Here is an 18,386-nt window from a genome sequence, read left to right on the forward strand (position 1 = left end):
GACACCCCACCCCACCCGGGGGCTCTAGTGATGGGCGCGCCCCGTCGGGTGGGCGGCGTGGGGGGAAGGAAGCCTTTGCGCTGGTGGCGCGGTGGCGCGGTGCTCAGCCCCGCAGCGCTCCGCCACTGGCCTGGCCGTCGATCACGTGTGTGAGCGCTTTTCCCTCTTTCTTTCTTTCTTTTTTTTTTTTGTTTTGTTTGTTTGTTTGTTTCCCTCCCCTTCCCTCCCCCACCTTCCCCTCCCCTCCCCGCCCTCCTTAGGTCCCTGCGCGTTTTATTGCGACCTGCCGGTGGGAACTTTGTCTCCCAGTCGGAGCAGCATGGAGCGGCGGAGCGAGAGCCCGTGCCTGCGGGATAGCCCCGACCGGCGCAGCGGCAGCCCCGAAGTCAAGGGGCCTCCCCCGGTGAAGGTGGCGCGGCTGGAGCAGAACGGCAGCCCCATGGGAGCCCGCGGGAGGCCCAACGGCGCCGTGGCCAAGGCCGTGGGAGGTAACAGCCCCGGAGCGGGGAGGATCGCGCGCGCGCGCGGCTGGGCGCTACTAGGGGCCGGGTGTCGGGGTTCAGGTGGATGGGGCGCTGGCGCGGTGTAGGGTTACAGGAAATGGCCAAATCGGGGGGCTCCCAGTCGCCTCGCCTCCCCTCGCCGCTGCCACTGGGAGCTTCAGCTTGAGTTACTACGAGAAAGTGGTTTACCCAGAGGGTGGCATTTTTTGGGCACGTTGCCACTGCGTGCCGAGGTGTTGGCAGGTTTATGTCACAGCCAGCTAACTGTTTCGAGCTTTTTCCTCGAGAGCTTCGCAGCGATTCCACGCTCGTGCCTGGCCCGCAACGATCGGCCGGCGTGGCGTGGCGGGGCTGAGGTCCAGGGGCCTCATGCCGGCTGGGCCGGGCCGGACCCCCCAGGTGGGTGAGTTGACAGCACGGAGCCCAGCGCAGCTCCTTCCTGGGTGCGTCCCCTTTGCAAGGTGGCAGGCAGGCAGGCAGGCGAGCACTGTCCCTAGTCGCAGCTACTTTTTCCTTCCACTCGGGAATTCCGGCTCAGCACCAAGCTGGCAGGCCTGGCTGACTGGCTGGCCTGGCTAAAAACTTTGGGAGGCACAAGCATTGGTAACTTTTCTTCCCAAGAGAGCCAACCTAGCAGATCAACCCTGGGCGCCCTCCATTCCCGACCCGAGAAAGAAATAATTAGATAAAGAAAAACGTTTTCTGACTTTTCACCACTTGAACGACGAGAGGAGACTTTGATTTAAAGAGGTTGAGAAAAGTAATCCATGATAGAAAGATAGGTAAGGACTTTTTAACGTGATTCAAATAGCTGGAAATTTGTATGCTCTTGATTTAGTTTTTTTCTTTTTTCTTTTCTTTTTTTTTTCTTACACTAAAGGCACATGTTATTAAGAACATGGAGGTTTGGTTGTTGGCGATTAAGTTGCTGGTTTATTTTATTTATTTTTGCTTCTAAAGATTCTTTATCCACTCCCATCCTTTCAACAGTAGCTTAATATGATTTTATGAATCTGCCCGAAAGGGTACAAATAAATCGCCAAACTTAGTGATTATCTTCAACTTCATGTTATTGCTACTTTTAATATGTATTTTAAGTGTTCTTTTAAGAGTTAAATATACATTTTATAAGACAGCACATGCCTGTTTTTACTTATTTTTTTCTGTTATTATTTCTTCATAGTAGACAGAATAGTTTCTCTTAGTGCCTGGTATTAATTGTCTTCCTTGAGAAAAACTCAGACTAGCCATTTAAAAATATTTAAAATTATTTGACAATAGGTTGTGGCTTATTTCTCTTGCAATTTAGGAACTCGAAACATAAATAAAGCAAAAGAAACCTTGCTAGTGCTGTGACCCACTTGTTGCAGGTGGTGTTTGCTTATTGATATGTTGTCATTAGAATGGAGCAATAAGTGGAGTTTTCATTTTTTAATATATACATATAAGAGAGAAAATACATCGTGAATAGATGTGACCCTAACTTGAGATGATATAAATTCTGATAACGTTTAATTGAAAAAATGTCTGAAAACCTTGGAGGGGGGGTAAACTCTCAAAGTGGTCTTATGCAGAAAGGAAAATCTGGTACTTGAAATTTTGATTTCTTTCTTTCGGAAGACTTGGTAAAATTAGCTAATTGAAAGTAACAGCTACATACTTTGAATGATCTTAATTGTATTTAACCATTGTGCTTTTCCAGAGCAAGCTTGTTTTTCTCTGTAAGAATAAACTATCAAAGAAAGGGCCTTACTTTGATAGGAATGTCTTTTGTGAAAATAGGGATTGCTTTTTATAGTTTTAGATTATCGTTCATACTTGGGTATCTACTACAATTTGATATTAGCTAAAATTATTTAACCCTGGTGAAGCTTTGTTTCAACCAGTAGCTTTAGTCTTTTTTCTGAGCTTTAACTTAATTTAGTAATATCAAAGGTTTTATTAGCTGCTTTCCAAGCTGAAAATGAGATCATTTTGTCTCAATAAATGCCACTTATGATATTTACTGGTAAAGTAGGTATAATATTTATGATTGGTAGAGATTCAAACTTTTTTAAAGTAGGATTTCATTATTGGGCTACAATAGATTGGAAAGATTTTGATTTTAAAGATTTTAAAATACAACAACAAAATTTTAATACTGCAAAGCATTATTATTGAGTGTTAGTGATTGATTTGTGGGTTTACGTTTATATCATTTCCAAATGCTCAGGGAGATGTTAACTGCTTTCTAACTTTTGACCATATGTCTAGATAGGAAAAAGCAAAATGTTTTAAAATGCATATTCTGAATTTAAAAATGTTTAAAATAGATTTCCAGTCAGCAGTTCTTTGTAGCTGACTGTTTAGTGAATATAGTGTAAATATAAAATAGATCATATATATGTATATATATATATACATACATATATATATATACATATATATATATTGTGGTTTTTGGGTCACACCCGGCAGTACTCAGGGGTTACTCCTGGCTCCATGCTCAGAAATTGCTCCTGGCAGGCACGGGGGACCATATGTGACGCCGGAATTCAAACCGATGACCTTCTGCATGAAAGGCAAATGCCTTACCTCCATGCTATCTCTCCGGCCCCTAAAATAGATCATATTTAAATCAGTTTAACTCTTTTCATTAAAAAGTTTCTTTAGGAAGAGATATAATTAGCTTAGACACCTACAAAGATACTTGTTATTCAAAATTTTCAAATTCACTCCAATCTTCTCACTTTTACCAAGAAGATAACTATAATCAAGAGTTCTGAAATTGGAACTCAAAATTTAGGAGTATGTACTTGTTAATGCCTAATGATTTCCTTTCTCAAAACTCTCCTTTTAAAATTAAAGGACAATCATTAATTAATTATTGGACAATCATTGATTGTCCAATAAAAAGGTAATTTCTCCCTCTACTTTTAATAACCAGTGAAATGAGAAATGTTTCTGAATGTATTGCTTGCTATAGAAAATTCTGTTGTTCTTACTTAGCTTCTTTAGGAAAGAGCTATCTTTTTTGGTGGGGACTAAGTGTTCTTAGGAACAAGGGGGTCGTTATTTTGTGTCTGAATTTAAAGAGTCTTTTTGGTAAATACACTATCACAGTCTTCAAGGCTGCTTTTAGAAGGGACTTAAAAGTTAGGGCATTGTTTACAATGGGGTTAGCTTGAGAAGGCTATTAGAAATTAAATCAGTTTGGCTTTGACTTTCCAACACTTTCTAGAACATTTCTGCTCTTATCTGAGCAATATGTTTTCAAGCATGTATGTAATAAAATATAAATGCTCAGATGTGCATGACAGTTAACTTTATGGATGGTCTTCAGGAAAAAAAAAGACTAATATCTCTTTAAAAAGCATATGAAGGCTGGGAGAGAGTTTAGAGCAAGCAAGAGCAGGGTAGTGTTGACAGCTTTATATCCCTGCTGGGTAACATTCACTTACTAGAATTGGCGTCCCCTCTCAGCTAGTAATTCACTCCATAAGGATTTTGCAAAAGGATGATTAATGGTGGGGACATTTATATTTGCAAGATCATTGATTAAAATTTGCAGGTCTATTTGAAGATTCAGAATGAGAAAAAAATTATTAAGCCCTGACAAAAATAAGAATCAGATGATCTTTTCTAGCACCATTAGTCCCAGTACTTCAGTGATCTGGCTGCAGGGAAAGCTTCAGCCTTGCAACCAGGAGACTAAAATGAAAGTGATGCCGGTCCAGTCTGCAGAAGCAGCTAAGCATTCTGCTTTCCTTCTGTCCTACTGAATGGCTCTGGCCAGTTGTGCTCTAATAAAGCCATAAATTAGTGTGCTGCGCTCACGGTTAACGCAAACATTTTCATTTTTGAATGTTTAGCTTAAGGTAGAACTTTCAGACAGCTTTTATTTAAACCGAATGAACAGCGCTTGAGTGTAGCAGATGGTGTATTCACTGATAGGAGGCATTAAACATCAGAAATCTCTTTGATATTTTTAATTTTCCTAGTAATTTTGATTTTTTTCATGTCCGATATTCTAAATTTTGGAGAGGATTTTTTCTTATATGAGGAATATTTTTTAGGAAGATTTACCAGTTCTGATAACAATAGGGCTATTTTGAACATGGGCAACATCAGTGGTGCCACAGAATTATGTATTGAAGTTATCTCCTTGACTAACTAGTTGACCCAGAGTCTACTTATTCTTGCTGCCAGTTAGACCTTTCTGACATAATTGTCTTGTTGCAAGGGGAAAAAAAATCACTGTGCAGTATCCACTGATGTATGGAAAAGATCTGTGATCACGATTGATAACAGGCAGGGCATCATTTAGAGCTGGACATCGTCTATATAACAACAGTTTAATTGTCTACATGTGGAATATTTTCTTTTAGGTTAAAAGTTGTGCAGTTCAGATATAACCAATGTATTATCAATTGTAGAGACATTTGACTTTCTGAAAGGAATGAGAATTTCAAATAGTATAGATAATTTTGTTTTGAGATACACAAAACACCTAAAAATTTAGATACATACTAACAGTACGAGAAAATTGAGACAAAACTGATGGTTCATTTTAGCCAAGAGTGAACACCATTATTTGTGTTGTTACTTAGAAAGAGTAATAAGTTTTTTTCTTTACTTGAAAAGAGTAAAATGTGTTTTTTCATTTTTTTCTTTTTTAAAGAAGGAGTTAAGATTTTTAAATAGAATGAACTTAGACTTTAGGGTCAGCCAGAAATCTGGCATGTCCTCTATAGTTTTGTTGAGGTAGAAAAATAGCCCTTCTCTGAAGTGTTCTCAGTCCTGGGTCTGTTATTAAAATAAAGATATACTTGGTTAAAAAAATATATGCAATGGAACATACATATTAAATAGAACACAGGGTATCCGCCCCTCAGAATCCTGAGCATAATTTGATGTTTTAGTAATTTTGGAAGCCTTATGTTCCATTAGCAGAAACCCACTGACCATTATATATTCAAAATCATCTGTAGCAAAATGTGTTTGTCTGCGAATGTGTGCTGGAAATACAGAGATGGCCCTAAAACATCTGTTTTTTAAACACTGAGGAATATAGCAATATCATCCTTTCCCAGGGGATTGGGACCAGCAGAACCGGCCTGTACAGTTTAGATTTCTTGTGTCAATTCTTAGGTCTTTGTAAATGCATTATATTCAAATCTATATCTATTTGCATATAATATACATACCATTTGTTTCTGTGAAGGAAAAAAACTGTCATTTATTATTAGCTAGGAATATGAATTCGAGTTGTGTTAGAAATATGGAAATTAGTTTTTATTCAAGAAAAACAATAATTACTTAGTTTATCTGACAAGGAATATTTGCTAAGTAGTGAAGTTTGCTGTTCCTTCTTTGACATTATCAACCCCCCTCCACCTTTTAAAAAGAATTTTTTGCAGGAAGGACTCATTTATATATGTAGAACAAGACATTGCCATGGCTAGATCAAATTGGCTAGATCTATGGCTAGATCAAATTTAAATTGGCCACTTTTGAGTTTTTTTCCTCTTAAGATAAAAATCAACCCATTTCTCACCATTAAAAGGATTACTTAGAATTAATAATCTCACAGTAGGTCCATAGCATGTTGTACTGTGGGAAAGTAAACAATCCTACAAAGCATGGAAATGAATAAAAAGTGCTTTTGATTCTTTTTAATCTAGTGAGTAGGTTAAAAAAATCATATGTAACTAATGTGTGGTAACAGTAGTTTTTACTAGGTCCTAGTGCTGAGATACAATGGCATTTTGGAACATATTTAAAGATGGAGCATTTGACAAAAGTTGTATGTGTAACAGTTTGTCAGTGAAAAGTGACAAGTGGGAAATGACAAATGAAATGTTGGCATCATCACTCTTTATTTTGATAAAAATGTCTCAATTTGCAGTGATATAATACTGTTTCATATTAGTTCGTGAGTTGTGTGAGATGCATAAGGGGAATTTAGATTTTGTGAACGGAAAATTAGCAGCCCCAACTCTCTTTTCAGAAGCTTTGGCAGCAAGTCCTCCCCCCTAAAGAGTAAGAACAGCAGTGAAATGTTGGATCGAACCCATACATTTTAACTCATTATTTTTGGGGGGAAAAAAGAAAGAGAGAAAGAAATAACTGAAAATGGTTTCAAGTAGGAGACCTTTATGCTCCGTTAGAAAAATGAAAAAAGAGAGTTTGCCTTTTAGTTCCATTCTTTCTTTATAGTAATTTAAAAATAAGTAATTTCCCTCATCTGACTTTGATTGTATGGGGCCTTTCTCATTACCAATCACCACTGTTCTTCAGCATTAATTTAGGGTGCTAGGAAGGAGAGCTGTGGCTTTCTTTTATTTTCCAGTGCAATGGGGGTTTGAACATGTCTATGTGTTAAAAGTGGATTTTTATATACAAAGGATTCATCATCCTACTACTTACTGGGTAATGTGATAGATATTTCAAAGTCAAAATAGACAGCCCTTAGTGGAATTGAGGTATGAGTTAAAACAAAACCCAGTTGAGGACTTACAGATTTCAAAAACAGCACAGATGTAGCCTCTGTAGTATTTCCATTTTCTGCACATTGGTTCCCTTATTGTCAGTGATCAGCCAAACATTTATTTTCTTCCTTTAACATGAAACAAGCTCAGCAAGCACTTCAAGCTACAGTGTTTATGGAAAAATGTTCCATGGCGGAGTTTTAAAATCAGGGAAATCTAGATTTTTTTTTTCAGTTTCAATTAGCAGAATTGTTTTGCTGTATAATAAGCAGCAACTTAAAAATTGCGTTAAATCAGTATAATTAAGTGGCAGTACAAGGCTATGTCAGAAATTGTCTAATGCAGTTTGTATCTCCTGCTTTTCATTTGCAAAATTTTACGTATTTCTAATTTGAGAAATGTAAGTGAAAATGACAATGTGAAGTGATGTTCCTTTGATATATTATTTTGGCAGTTTGGTTGATAGGAGTACTTCTTTTTTCTCTTTTTTTAATTGATCTATGTATACTTTTTAAACTTTGAAATAAACTAGTCAACAGTGCGATAGGTTGACAAACGGCTTAAAATGAAGAAAACACATCAATTGAAATTTATAAATTCAAAACTTCTAATAAAGTTATCAGGAGGTTATCTCAGTCCTATTTTAGAAGGGCTATTCTTTGATTTGCTTCTGTTCTAAACTCTAGGGGCATACATCTACTTTTATTTGCTCCTTGAACTAGTGCTGTTTACTAGTAAGTAGAATAAATAAATTTGCTTTTGACCTTAACTAATTGTCTTACTTTGGAATGGATTATTAAACTGTCCTAACATAACAACAAAGATAAAAAAAAATCAGGTGAAACACTGCAAGCTGCTATTTATGAAAAGGGGTTAATTTCACTTTAGAGTGATGTTTTGTTGTCCACTGATAGTTGCAGTCACTGAAATGTCCAAAGAACTCAGGAACTCTCTCTGTTTTGTGGATCGCTTAAACACACGTATAAATTAATAAGTAGTCCGGTTAACTATTGTCTAGATTACTAAGATCTGACAGAGGTGATTTACATTTCTTATAGAACCATTTTCATCACATTAAAGACAAAAAATAATTTTACTTAAAATTTTATTTTTTTACTTGTTTTTGTGCTTGCCTGGAAAATCCTATCAGTTCAGTTTTCTTAGAATTAAAAAATCCTTTATTTTGCAAATAGAAAATGGATGAAATCTTATGCCCATGACTACCTATTGGGAACTGACCATAGAGATGGAATAAAAATGGCCTTAATTTGAATTTCCTAACCAGGAAATTCACTAGGTTCCATATATTAAAATCATATATTTATTATATTTGATGCAATTGCATAAGGAAAATTTATAGCTCATTAAGATAATATGCTCATCACACAGCTATTCAAATAGCAGCAATTTTTAAAACTTTTTTTTTTGATAACAACAAGAACTTTCTTTTGTCATAATCCAAAGATGTTAACAGAGCAGCATGATAAATGTCTCTTTAAGTGTCGTAGTAAAAGAAAATGAGTTGTCTTCTGAGGCAGGGGAGAGTTTATGTTGTTTTGGACCCATTTTCCAAGCAGTGATCGAAAACAGATTATAATAACAATTATCCAGTCAGAAGATGCAATATCCATTTCTGCTTTAATTGAGTGAAAGAATAATAAAAACATCATTAAGAAAAATGAGGTGGACCTGTCACACAGTGTACCCATTTTTAGTCTTGGAGATGATGCAGAATAAGTGAAATGCTTTTCACTTACTTTGTAGTGTTTATTAGCTAAAATTTGTTTGGGGGAGAGAGAGTATTTATTTCTTGCTTTTTTTCCCCTGGTTCAGAGACATTGACTGTGCTCAGTAGCATTTTGTGATATGCTCTTTTCTTCCATTCAACCTGATATATATCTTCCTATCTCGCTTTTCCACCTGAGTAATGGAATTCAAAAGTAATAGATTCTTCTAGTGTTACAAAGCCCTGTCCAGTGTGAGGGGTAGTCCCTGGGCCTACTCTTTGTCCTCTAAAGTCTCCTAAACAGGCTAAAGGGGAAAAAGGGAGTTGAAGGTGACTGACTATGAGAAATCTGACATCTCAGCACACACGTTAGGATGGAGGAACTGGAGTTTTTTCTAGTGTTTATCACTTGGAGTTCACACAGGTGATGGGGACTGTCATCCAAAAGGCAAAGGCGCTGGCCTCCATCTGTCCTCAGTGGAACCATTGAGTTGATGATAAGCCTCAGAACCCCTTAGTGGAGCTACCTGAACCTTCAAGCCAGTCAGCCCAAATCAGTCACTAACTCTCACACTCTGGACTGTTTTTGCTTGCTATTCTTAGAAGTTAAGCTCCTGGAAACTGGGGAGATGATGAACTGGATGAATTCAAACAGCAGGATTTTAGATTCTAAAAACTGCAGATAACACTGGCCATTACTTGATAGTTTCTGGGTCGGAGGGTTGGGTTCTGTTGAGAATGAGGAGAATATGGCTTTGATCTGGATCTAAATTCAATTATTTGGAAGCTTTTCAAGGGTGGTACATTATAAGGAGTAAAATAGACTGTAAAGAAATCTTCCCAGTAGAGGTCTCAATCTTAGAACTGTCAGAAAGAATTTCCTTCAGAGTTTTTCTACAATACTCTTCAAGGTTTGTATCACCTAACAATTAAAAATATCAGTTTAGTGAGTTTAGTTACGAGTGTCTCCATTAAAGTATTTTTGTCAGCAAAGGTTTTCCCCCTCCAGTTTTAACATTTATATAGCCTTATAATTTTGACTAATGCCAATGTTGAAGGGTCTATTAGTAGTGCCTTTCTTTTCTGGACTCTATGATTTAAATATAAACATTAAATCTGCATGGTACTTTGCTTAATGTCTTTTTGCCTTGGAGGAAATTTTTGTCGTACAATAAAAAAAATTTTTGTTTGTTTTCATACTCACCTTCTCCATGTTTTCTTTCCCCACTGTAAATAAAAGTTAAGGTTTGAAGAGGGCTTATTTAGTTCAAAACAGGAAGTGATTATTCTAGGTGAATTGAATACTTTTTCATTTGTTCCTATTGCACATTCATGCCTTTGTAATACGGAAGATCTGGGTGCTTATGATACAACAAAAATATTCTCCCTCTGTCCTGTACTAAAATTTTGCAATGGTAAGTTCTTTTTAGCAAAATTCTATTTGACCTCTGAAGCTTATAAATCTGTTGTTTTTCTTCTTTAATAGAAGCTGAAAGGCATAACATTTTTTTCTCACCTGCAATTATACTTAAAATACTTTGTCTCCTGCAATTATAACACCGAGTGAAAGGAGTCTCGCTGCAAATTCATAAACTGACCAAATTTCCACGTAGTCATTATTTTGGAAAATATACTTGAATTAGAAGTTTTCAGGTGATGTCTCCTATATTAGTATTATGTCGACACTAAATTATTGAGGGACTCTGACTCTAAGCCTTAGAGTCTAAGGTAATTGTGAACAAGTAATAAATTGTTATCCTCTAGAAACCAGGTGTTTCGAATGCTTGTGAAGTTGCTTGCCCACAGAAAAGGTTTCTTGGAGAGGAGTGGGATGGAGCCAGGTGGTTTCTGAAGGTTTTTGGACTACTTTTATTTATACAAGACCTTGTCCCCTAGATCTGGCAGGAGTGTTAGTAGGGGCTCAGATACTCTGCATTATTGAGGGAGAACAAGTCACCCTCTGAAAGAGATAGTCCCCCATATAGTTCAGACCCCAGATGTGACTCTTTACAAGGATAAATAAAGTGTCCAGGTTAATTTTACCCCCTTCTGATATAAATCTCTGGTCAGTATTCAGCCAAACTCCCTCAGTGTAAAGGTCCCTTCATATAATGTTTGAGCCGCGAGCACATTTTCATGCTAACTTACAACCCCATCAAAATTGGAGCTTATTATTAAAATCCTGCTAGTGCCGTCCAAATGTTCATTAGTTCCCAAGGGACTGAAAAAGCACTATAGGAAAGTGCCATGATTTAGTAAGAACCATTTGGTTGCACATGATTTTTTTTTTTTTTTTTGCCTCTGTGTCAAAACTCTTGGTGGGCGCCTTTGAACATTCAGGACTGATACTATACACTCTTCTGTGGAAATGTATAGAATTCCAATTAGCACAGGGTCAGAGTATAAATACACCTTTTTCTACACTGTTCCAAGTGGTTAGTGGAAAACAAGCTGCAAACTAATTCCCTCAGCTCCCCAATAAAAAGATTTATAGCAAAATAATTCTCAGCCTCATAATGGGACTCTTGTAGGTTTGTGTTTGATATTTATAAGACTGAAATACAGTCCATGTACCCAAATGAAGCATTTATTGTAAACAAGTTAACTACCAAGAGCTTATATTCTGTCAAACATAATTATATTGAAGATTGATGTATAGCTTGAAATGGAGTTTGAGGGAGACAGTTCTTTTGAGCCTAGGATAGCTTCTGAGATGTGGCTCTTCCCCTACCCCCCACAGGACTCAGCGAAATTGTCTTTCTTACAGCTAACCACTTAACCATATAATAAACACAGACTAACTCTTTGAAAAACTCTGTTCTTTCATTCTATGGCTGTTAGTAAAATAAAGAAATGCTTATATTCAAGGAAGCCGCCAGTGTTTTCTTTATCTCGCTCCCTAGGCAGTGAAGATGTGAAGGTAAAATAGTTCCTCTCCTGTCAGGCAGGCCTCCTAGGTAGGCCAAACTGGAGTTCACCCACAAATCTAAGCTTACATGTTTCAATTAATACCCAAAGGAACCCCTTTTTTCTTTTATGTGATGCTTGAAAAAGTGTATTTGATTTTGTCTTTCTGCTATTTTGTGTCGGGTGTGTGAGAAACTGTGGTCTTGGTTGTAGGGGATAAATTCTATGTCTGTGCTTCATTTGTGGCTCAGAAATGATTTTAGAGTTAACGAATTTGTGAGCCCAGAAAACCTAGAGAAAGTGAAATTTTTTTCTGAGATTCAGATGTTTCATTCACCCAATTAAAAATGGTACAGTACTTTCACAGGGACTTTTTTTTTTTTTATCTTTAAGAAGGTAAAAACCAAATTTGTTTTTGGATAAAGATTTCTTTTTCTCTTCTTTGTTCTTGTTAGAGACAAATCACTTTATACTTAATAAAGTGAAAATCGTGAAAAATGGGATATCATTCTTCTTTGATGGGGTGATATCTTTGGATAACATTGAAGGTGAAATTAAAATTTTCTATTGGGTTTACTGGCACCAACTTAAGTAGTAATATCCTTAGGTCTTTATGTGCTAAATTTGATATTTTCCTTTAGACGATGTATAAGATACAAAAGTGCTATCATAGAATCCTAAGGTAAACAATTAATAATATACTACTAGATGAGTTTGTTTTATATTTTTTGTTTAAGTAATTGTTGCAAATTATACAGAAGCATATATACTTAAAATATTTTGTCTGGGAAGTGTTCCATCAATTGGAAGCCTCATTTCCCAGATCTGTGTACTGGGTTTTATTAAATTCATCTCAGTCGCAATAATATCCTATGTATTGCAGCCTAGTTGTCTCCTTAGGGAACCACGGAAAACACTATGATTCTGAATTTTTTTGCTCGTTTTTCACCTCCTGTTCTTTCCTTTTCCTCTTATTGTTTGGCATTTTAAGCATTTGGTTGGTATTACCTCTTGGTACAGATGTTTGTTGGGGACAAGAATGAATGATAGTGGCTTTTATTGGTTGGAAAGGGCTGGTGTTGGCCTCCTATCTGGATGGGTGTGGGCCTATGAAATATGCTTTCATTCATGGTGATGATTTCTGCACTTTTATCTGATCTCCAGACATGTTTGGCCACTTAAACTCTTACCAGACAGTCAGATTTCCTTTTGTACAGAAAAAAAGCCCTTTATTTCACTAGAAAAACAGCCTTTTCAGGTTTTTATTTGATAAAAATCTCTCCACTCTAGTATGATTTCCTTTGGGGCTTTGCACCAATGTTTGATCTCAATTTTTAATAATTTTGGTGAGTTAAACTCCCCAAAGAAAACATGCTTGTGCTCTGAAATATTCCCACTAGAAATCTAGGTAGTCTTGTCTTATTGAGAGTCGAGTGCTTGATTCCTTTATTAATTCCTTGCCAGAGAACCTCAGGAAAGCGAATTTTTCCTTAATACTACACTGGAGAAATCAATCAAGGTTTTCTAAAATTTTAATTATTAAATTAGCTAAAGTAACACTTAGGTAGACCTTGAAGCCTTAGATAGTAAAGCAAAAGTTAACATAAAGGCACTTTTTATTGATGCCTTTGTGGATGCTTGAGCTGCAAATGGCTTTTTTCAGAGAAGCTGATGAGTATGAGAGGGAAGGCAAATACACCTCCACTTAAAAATGATTGCAGATTCAGCCTCTCAGAAACTTCCAAAATAAATTTGACTTAATGGAAGTGAAATTAAAAAGAAAAAAGCCCCACTGTTAATGCTTTATGGTCTGTCATTTTAGCATGCTATGGCATCTCAAGATATTCATCTGTCATTTCTGTCTTAGTTTGTTTTGGGACCACACCTCTTTGTGCCCAGGGCTTGCTCCTGGCTCTGATCAGGGATTAGGTGGTGGGGGTGGGGAGGCTCCATCTGCAGTTTGGACCTGGAGCCCTGGTCAGGTCAGAGGCATGCAAGGCCGGAAGTACCTTACTGGGTATCATCTCTGGCTTTTGATATTGTATTTTGGAACCTCACCATTTAGTTTTGACTTAGGAGATACTGAAATAATGTCAGATGTTTGAATTTTCCTGAGATATAGCTATACTTACATAGTCCATATATATATATAATTTTTTTGACATCTTTGGATTCTGAAATCACTGGATATTTTGTCTCTAGGCTAATAGGAAATTGAAGCAAGCCATTATGTCCATCACTGCTGGATAGGATAGGATGTGAGCTCCAGGCTTCAGCCTGGTATTCTGGTATGCTCTCTCTAGAGAGCTTGGAGTGAATTCCTAGGGCCACTTAGGTGGATAATTTCTTAGAAAGCTTTCCTTGTTGGGGGCCCAAAATGATAGCACAGCAGGGAGGGCACTTGCCTTGCATGCGGCTGACCTGGATTCGATCCCCAGTATTTCATACAGCCACCCTGGAAATACTAGGAAGAATTCTTGAGTGCAAAATTAGGAGTAACCCTGTGGTGACAGGGTGTTTCCTCCCCAAATGCAGAAAGAAAGAAAGGAAGGAAGAAAGAAAGAAAGAAAGAAGGAAGGAAGGAAGGAAGGAAGGAAGGAAGGAAGGAAGGAAGGAAGGAAGGAAGGAAGGAAGGAAGAAGAAAGAGAGAGAAAGAAAGAAAGAAAGAAAGAGAAAGAGAGAAAGAGAAAGAGAGAAAGAAAGAAAGAAAGAAAGAAGAAAGAGAGAAAGAGAAAGAAAGGAAAAGAAAGAAAGGAAATGAAAGAAAAAAGAAAGAAAGGAAGAAAGGAAAGAAAGAAGAAAGAAAGAAAGAAAGAGAAAGAAAGAAAGAAAGAAAGAAAGAAAGAAAGAAAGAAAGAAAGAAAGAAAAAGAAAAAGTAAGTTTTCTTTGTTGAGGTCAAGGACAATGCAGTAGGGCTAATGTGATATGGATAAGTTCAGGGGAACTATAAGGAAAAGCCAGATACTGCCTGTTGATGGTGGTTATTGATATATAACATCAATTAATGTTTAGTTACATTGGATAAACATTTACCTTGGGTTTTGTTTAAGTGGGCCTTGAGAGGAGAGTGAAGGAGGTGTTATAAGGGGAATTGAGTGACGAAGATCAGCCCTGTTGGTGAAGAGGCTGAACTCTCATTTCTTCAAGTTGGACACTCCTGTCATTGGGCAATTCAGGTTCCTGGGTCCGAATCACTATGGCTGAGCCTGCAGTCAGACTTATTTAGAAGAGAAGCCACATTACTTCCTGTGTGTACCTGTGAAATACTGGTTGGACAGTAACCTCTTGGTCCTGATACTCATTTGGTACCAGGAGGGTATCATATTTCACTGCATAACATCACAGATTTTATGTCCATATATATATATATCCATTTATATACATATATAAATTTTTTTCAAAAATTGGAGTGTGTCCATTATGTGATGCTTTAAGAAATCGTGCTGGTATTACTGGAAAAAGAAAAATGAAAACAAAAGATAGGCAACAGACTAATCAGCAAATGCATTAGCAAAGGTTAAGTGGTGAAATATGGGTATCGTAAGACCTGGAATTTATTCTTCAACCTTCAGATCTAACTTTAGATGGAGTTGTGGTCTCTTTAATGATTGGGGACTAGACAGGGTCAGGATTCTGGAGAGCAGAAACCTCCTCTCTCTGCTACACTTGAAGCCTGACTTGATAAATGAGATGATTAGAATGGACTTTTCTACTCTCCCCACTGTTTTACTTTGATACGTTTCTTCCAAAATTAAGATCGGCTTCTGGGGTGCAAAGTAATATCTGATTTTATAAGAGGAAATTCAGAATAAAGAGACCTTTTTTGTTTGTTTTTTTTTGTTTGTTTTTGGTCACACCCGGCAGCGCTCAGGGGTTACTCCTGGCTCCACACTCAGAAATTGCTACTGGTAGGCTCGGGGGACCATATGGGATGCCGGGATTTGAACTGATGACCTTCTGCATGAAAGGCAAACACCTTACCTTCATGCTTTCTCTCCGGCCCCAAAGAGACCTTTAAAAAAAAATTAATCTTACTATCTTTTGCCCTGAGAAGAGGGATCTAGGAACTTGATTATTGAAATTTTAGTTGGGCTTATAATCGTGAGTTACCAACAATTGGAGGAATCAGAAGTAGAAGTTCTGTATCATTTCTCAGTTAAAAATTTAAATTAAAAATCAAGTGAATTCTGCTTCCCCCACAATTGTCAAAATTGACTGTGATATTTTAATTGTTTTTGATCCTTCCCTCCTGCTTCCATTTCTATAAGAGGGAAACACAAACTATCAGATGTGATCAGCCCTGGATTGAACCCATCAGCAGAGAGGACTCCACAACTTCAGAGTGGAGCAGCTCAGGGAGAATCATAGCCAATCTTGATCCACTGTGGGGAGTTCCTTGAACCCAGTGTTTCTGTTTTCCCTTTCTTCCCAAGGTCTGGAGGGCTAAGTCATGGAAACACTTTTCTTTATTGCTCTATCTGCAGTTCTTTCCCATTAGCAGTTAATAGAGGATCCAATATGTTTCAATGACAATGAAACCATATCTAAGGAGATTAAAGGGCCTTCTTAGCAGTGCAGAGTGTATCATCTTTTTTATCTATTAATCTTTGGAATTTTCCAGCTCAGCCTCAGGGAAATGGGAGGTCTGAGGAGAAGGCTGGAATGTGGACAGCCTTTGGCAGATAGCTCCAGAGGTTGGTTGCCCATGAGGAGAGAGACCAATAGGGGCCCAGAGAGAAAAGTGGGAAAACCTTAGGATACCCATTTGGAAATGGTGCTTTTCTTGTTGAGGACCTGAAAAGAAGTGGGATGCCCTCTTCTTTTCTCTGCAATTCTTGGTACTCAGCTTGCTTTTATTGCTTTAGGGTGGGAGGAGGGATTAGAGGTAATATTGGCCAGTTACTGCCTCAGGGTGTGTATGTGTGAAAGCCAGTGAGAGGGAAAACAAGGAAGAGGCCCAGGCAGAGACACACTGGAGAATGTGAGGTTATCTGGTAAGTCAATGGTGTCTTGTTTTTCTAGCAGATTTTCTGTGGGAGATGATGGGTGCCACCTGGACCTCTTCTGGGCCTCTAGAAGTCTTCACAGCATTCTGGTCAATTTTGTTTCAGGATTTTCATTTCCTGATTCTGATGGGGACCACTTTCCCTCAGGTTGGGGTTTAGGCCTGGAGGATCTGTTAGGAGAGGCCCTGCTCCAGAGCTTTTTAACAACCTTCTAGTTTGTCCTCAGGGGCTAGAGCCAGATATGCTACCTGCTTCAGTGAAGGAGGTGGACTGGGAAGGAGCTTTGAATTACTCTTCAAAAAAGCAGGGGACAAAGTGGGACCACTGTTTCCGACTGGCTCCTGATATTTCTGCACATCACTGAGGGTGGGCCAAGGAGACAGGTCCTGTAGTATGAGGCTGAAGCCCCACTTACCGTTGTTCCAGCCTTTCTTCCTAAGTAACTGAGGGCAAGGTGGTGTCTGGCTGCCCTGGGCCTGCTGAAGTGCCTAGCACAGGCTAGGTCCTTTCAGTAAGCGAGTTCTTTCTCCAAAGCCATGCAGGTGGCCCTTGAACATCAAGGACAAGATCTTACTGGATTGCTACTCTGTTTCTGTGGTTGTGATCTGGAGCATGGTTTGGAAGCCCAAGGAAAGCCCCATGGAAACAAACTCTGCTCTTGCCTAGCAGACATTCTTTGGGCATGGTGCCTGTTTCCTCTTACTTCAGCTTTCTCCTTTATTGCGTGAGATGAATGATATTCCTCTCATAGGGTGCGTGTAGGCAGCAGATAAAAAGCCAGGAGAGTAGCTGGTGAGTCGGGAGGTTGATATTGTGGCTCAGGCCTCCTGGAGGACAGGAGGATTCTAACGTCCATATCACTGTCCCAGAATCTTTTTTATTTTCTTTAAACAATACTTGATTCTCAGGTCCTTTTAGGCACCGGTGGTGGCATTTCTTGAACATAGAAGCAGTTCTTATAATCATAAAACGGGAAAAAAACCTTTCTCTTAATACTATATTTTTTTTTTGGCGGGGCAGGAGGGGGGAGGGTGGAGGCACACCTAAATATTCTTAGGGTTTACTCTTGGCTCTGTGCTCAGGAATCTCTTCTGGCAGTGCTTGGGCAGGTCATATTCAGTGCTGGGGATCAAACTAGGATCGGCCCAGTCCTATACACAAGTACTTTAACTTTTGCACAGCCTTTCGAGAATGATCAGGCCTTCCCATGTTGAAGGAGTTGGATAGTATAGGTCTAAATAAAACAGCAGCTTCCAGTTTGCTGTATGTTGCTGGATTTTGGAGCTTAACCCAGAGTCCATCTGTCCTCTCTCTCTCTTAAGATCTGGAACACAGAGAAAAGATAACTGAGGGGCATCTAAGAAATGCTCAAGACAATAGTGCAATTGTGATAGTTATCTAGTCGGTGATGAATTTATCCCCAGTGAATAAACCATTGTAGATGTTAGTGTTTGGCAGATTGCTTAGTGTTGTGCTGTCTCAGAAAGATGGTATAAGCCACGTGTGCAATTTAAAACTTGTGGTGCGGGGCTGAGTGCATGCAAGGTTGGAGGTTGGGTTTTATAGCTCCAACTTTACATGCTCCCTGACTTCACCTGTAGGAGCCCCTGGGAACCAGGAGGTGAGGATCAAAAAATCAAAACCAAAAGATAAATACAAAATTTTAGTAGCATCATCCAAAAGAAGAAAAAAAATCTGTTTTCAAAATATTATTTTTAAATGCCACTAATTTAAGATATTCATGGTATATATTTTAATTTCTTTCTTGGTAGT

At 38.3% G+C, this 18,386-nt stretch overlaps 1 protein-coding gene across 1 annotated transcript in view; it reads left to right on the forward strand.

Annotated features, from left to right (window-relative positions):
* Positions 1 to 304: 304 nt before the first annotated feature.
* Positions 305 to 18,386, forward strand: part of SATB2 (SATB homeobox 2) — a 199,937-nt gene continuing 181,855 nt past the window's right edge. Inside the window, exon 1 of the mRNA XM_049773254.1 lies at positions 305 to 488. Coding sequence (XP_049629211.1) covers positions 320 to 488 — 169 coding nt within the window. The 5' untranslated portion in view covers positions 305 to 319. The remainder of the gene's footprint in view (positions 489 to 18,386) is intronic.

This window comes from Suncus etruscus, chromosome 5 (assembly GCF_024139225.1).
Source record: "Suncus etruscus isolate mSunEtr1 chromosome 5, mSunEtr1.pri.cur, whole genome shotgun sequence".
NCBI lineage: Eukaryota > Metazoa > Chordata > Mammalia > Eulipotyphla > Soricidae > Suncus > Suncus etruscus.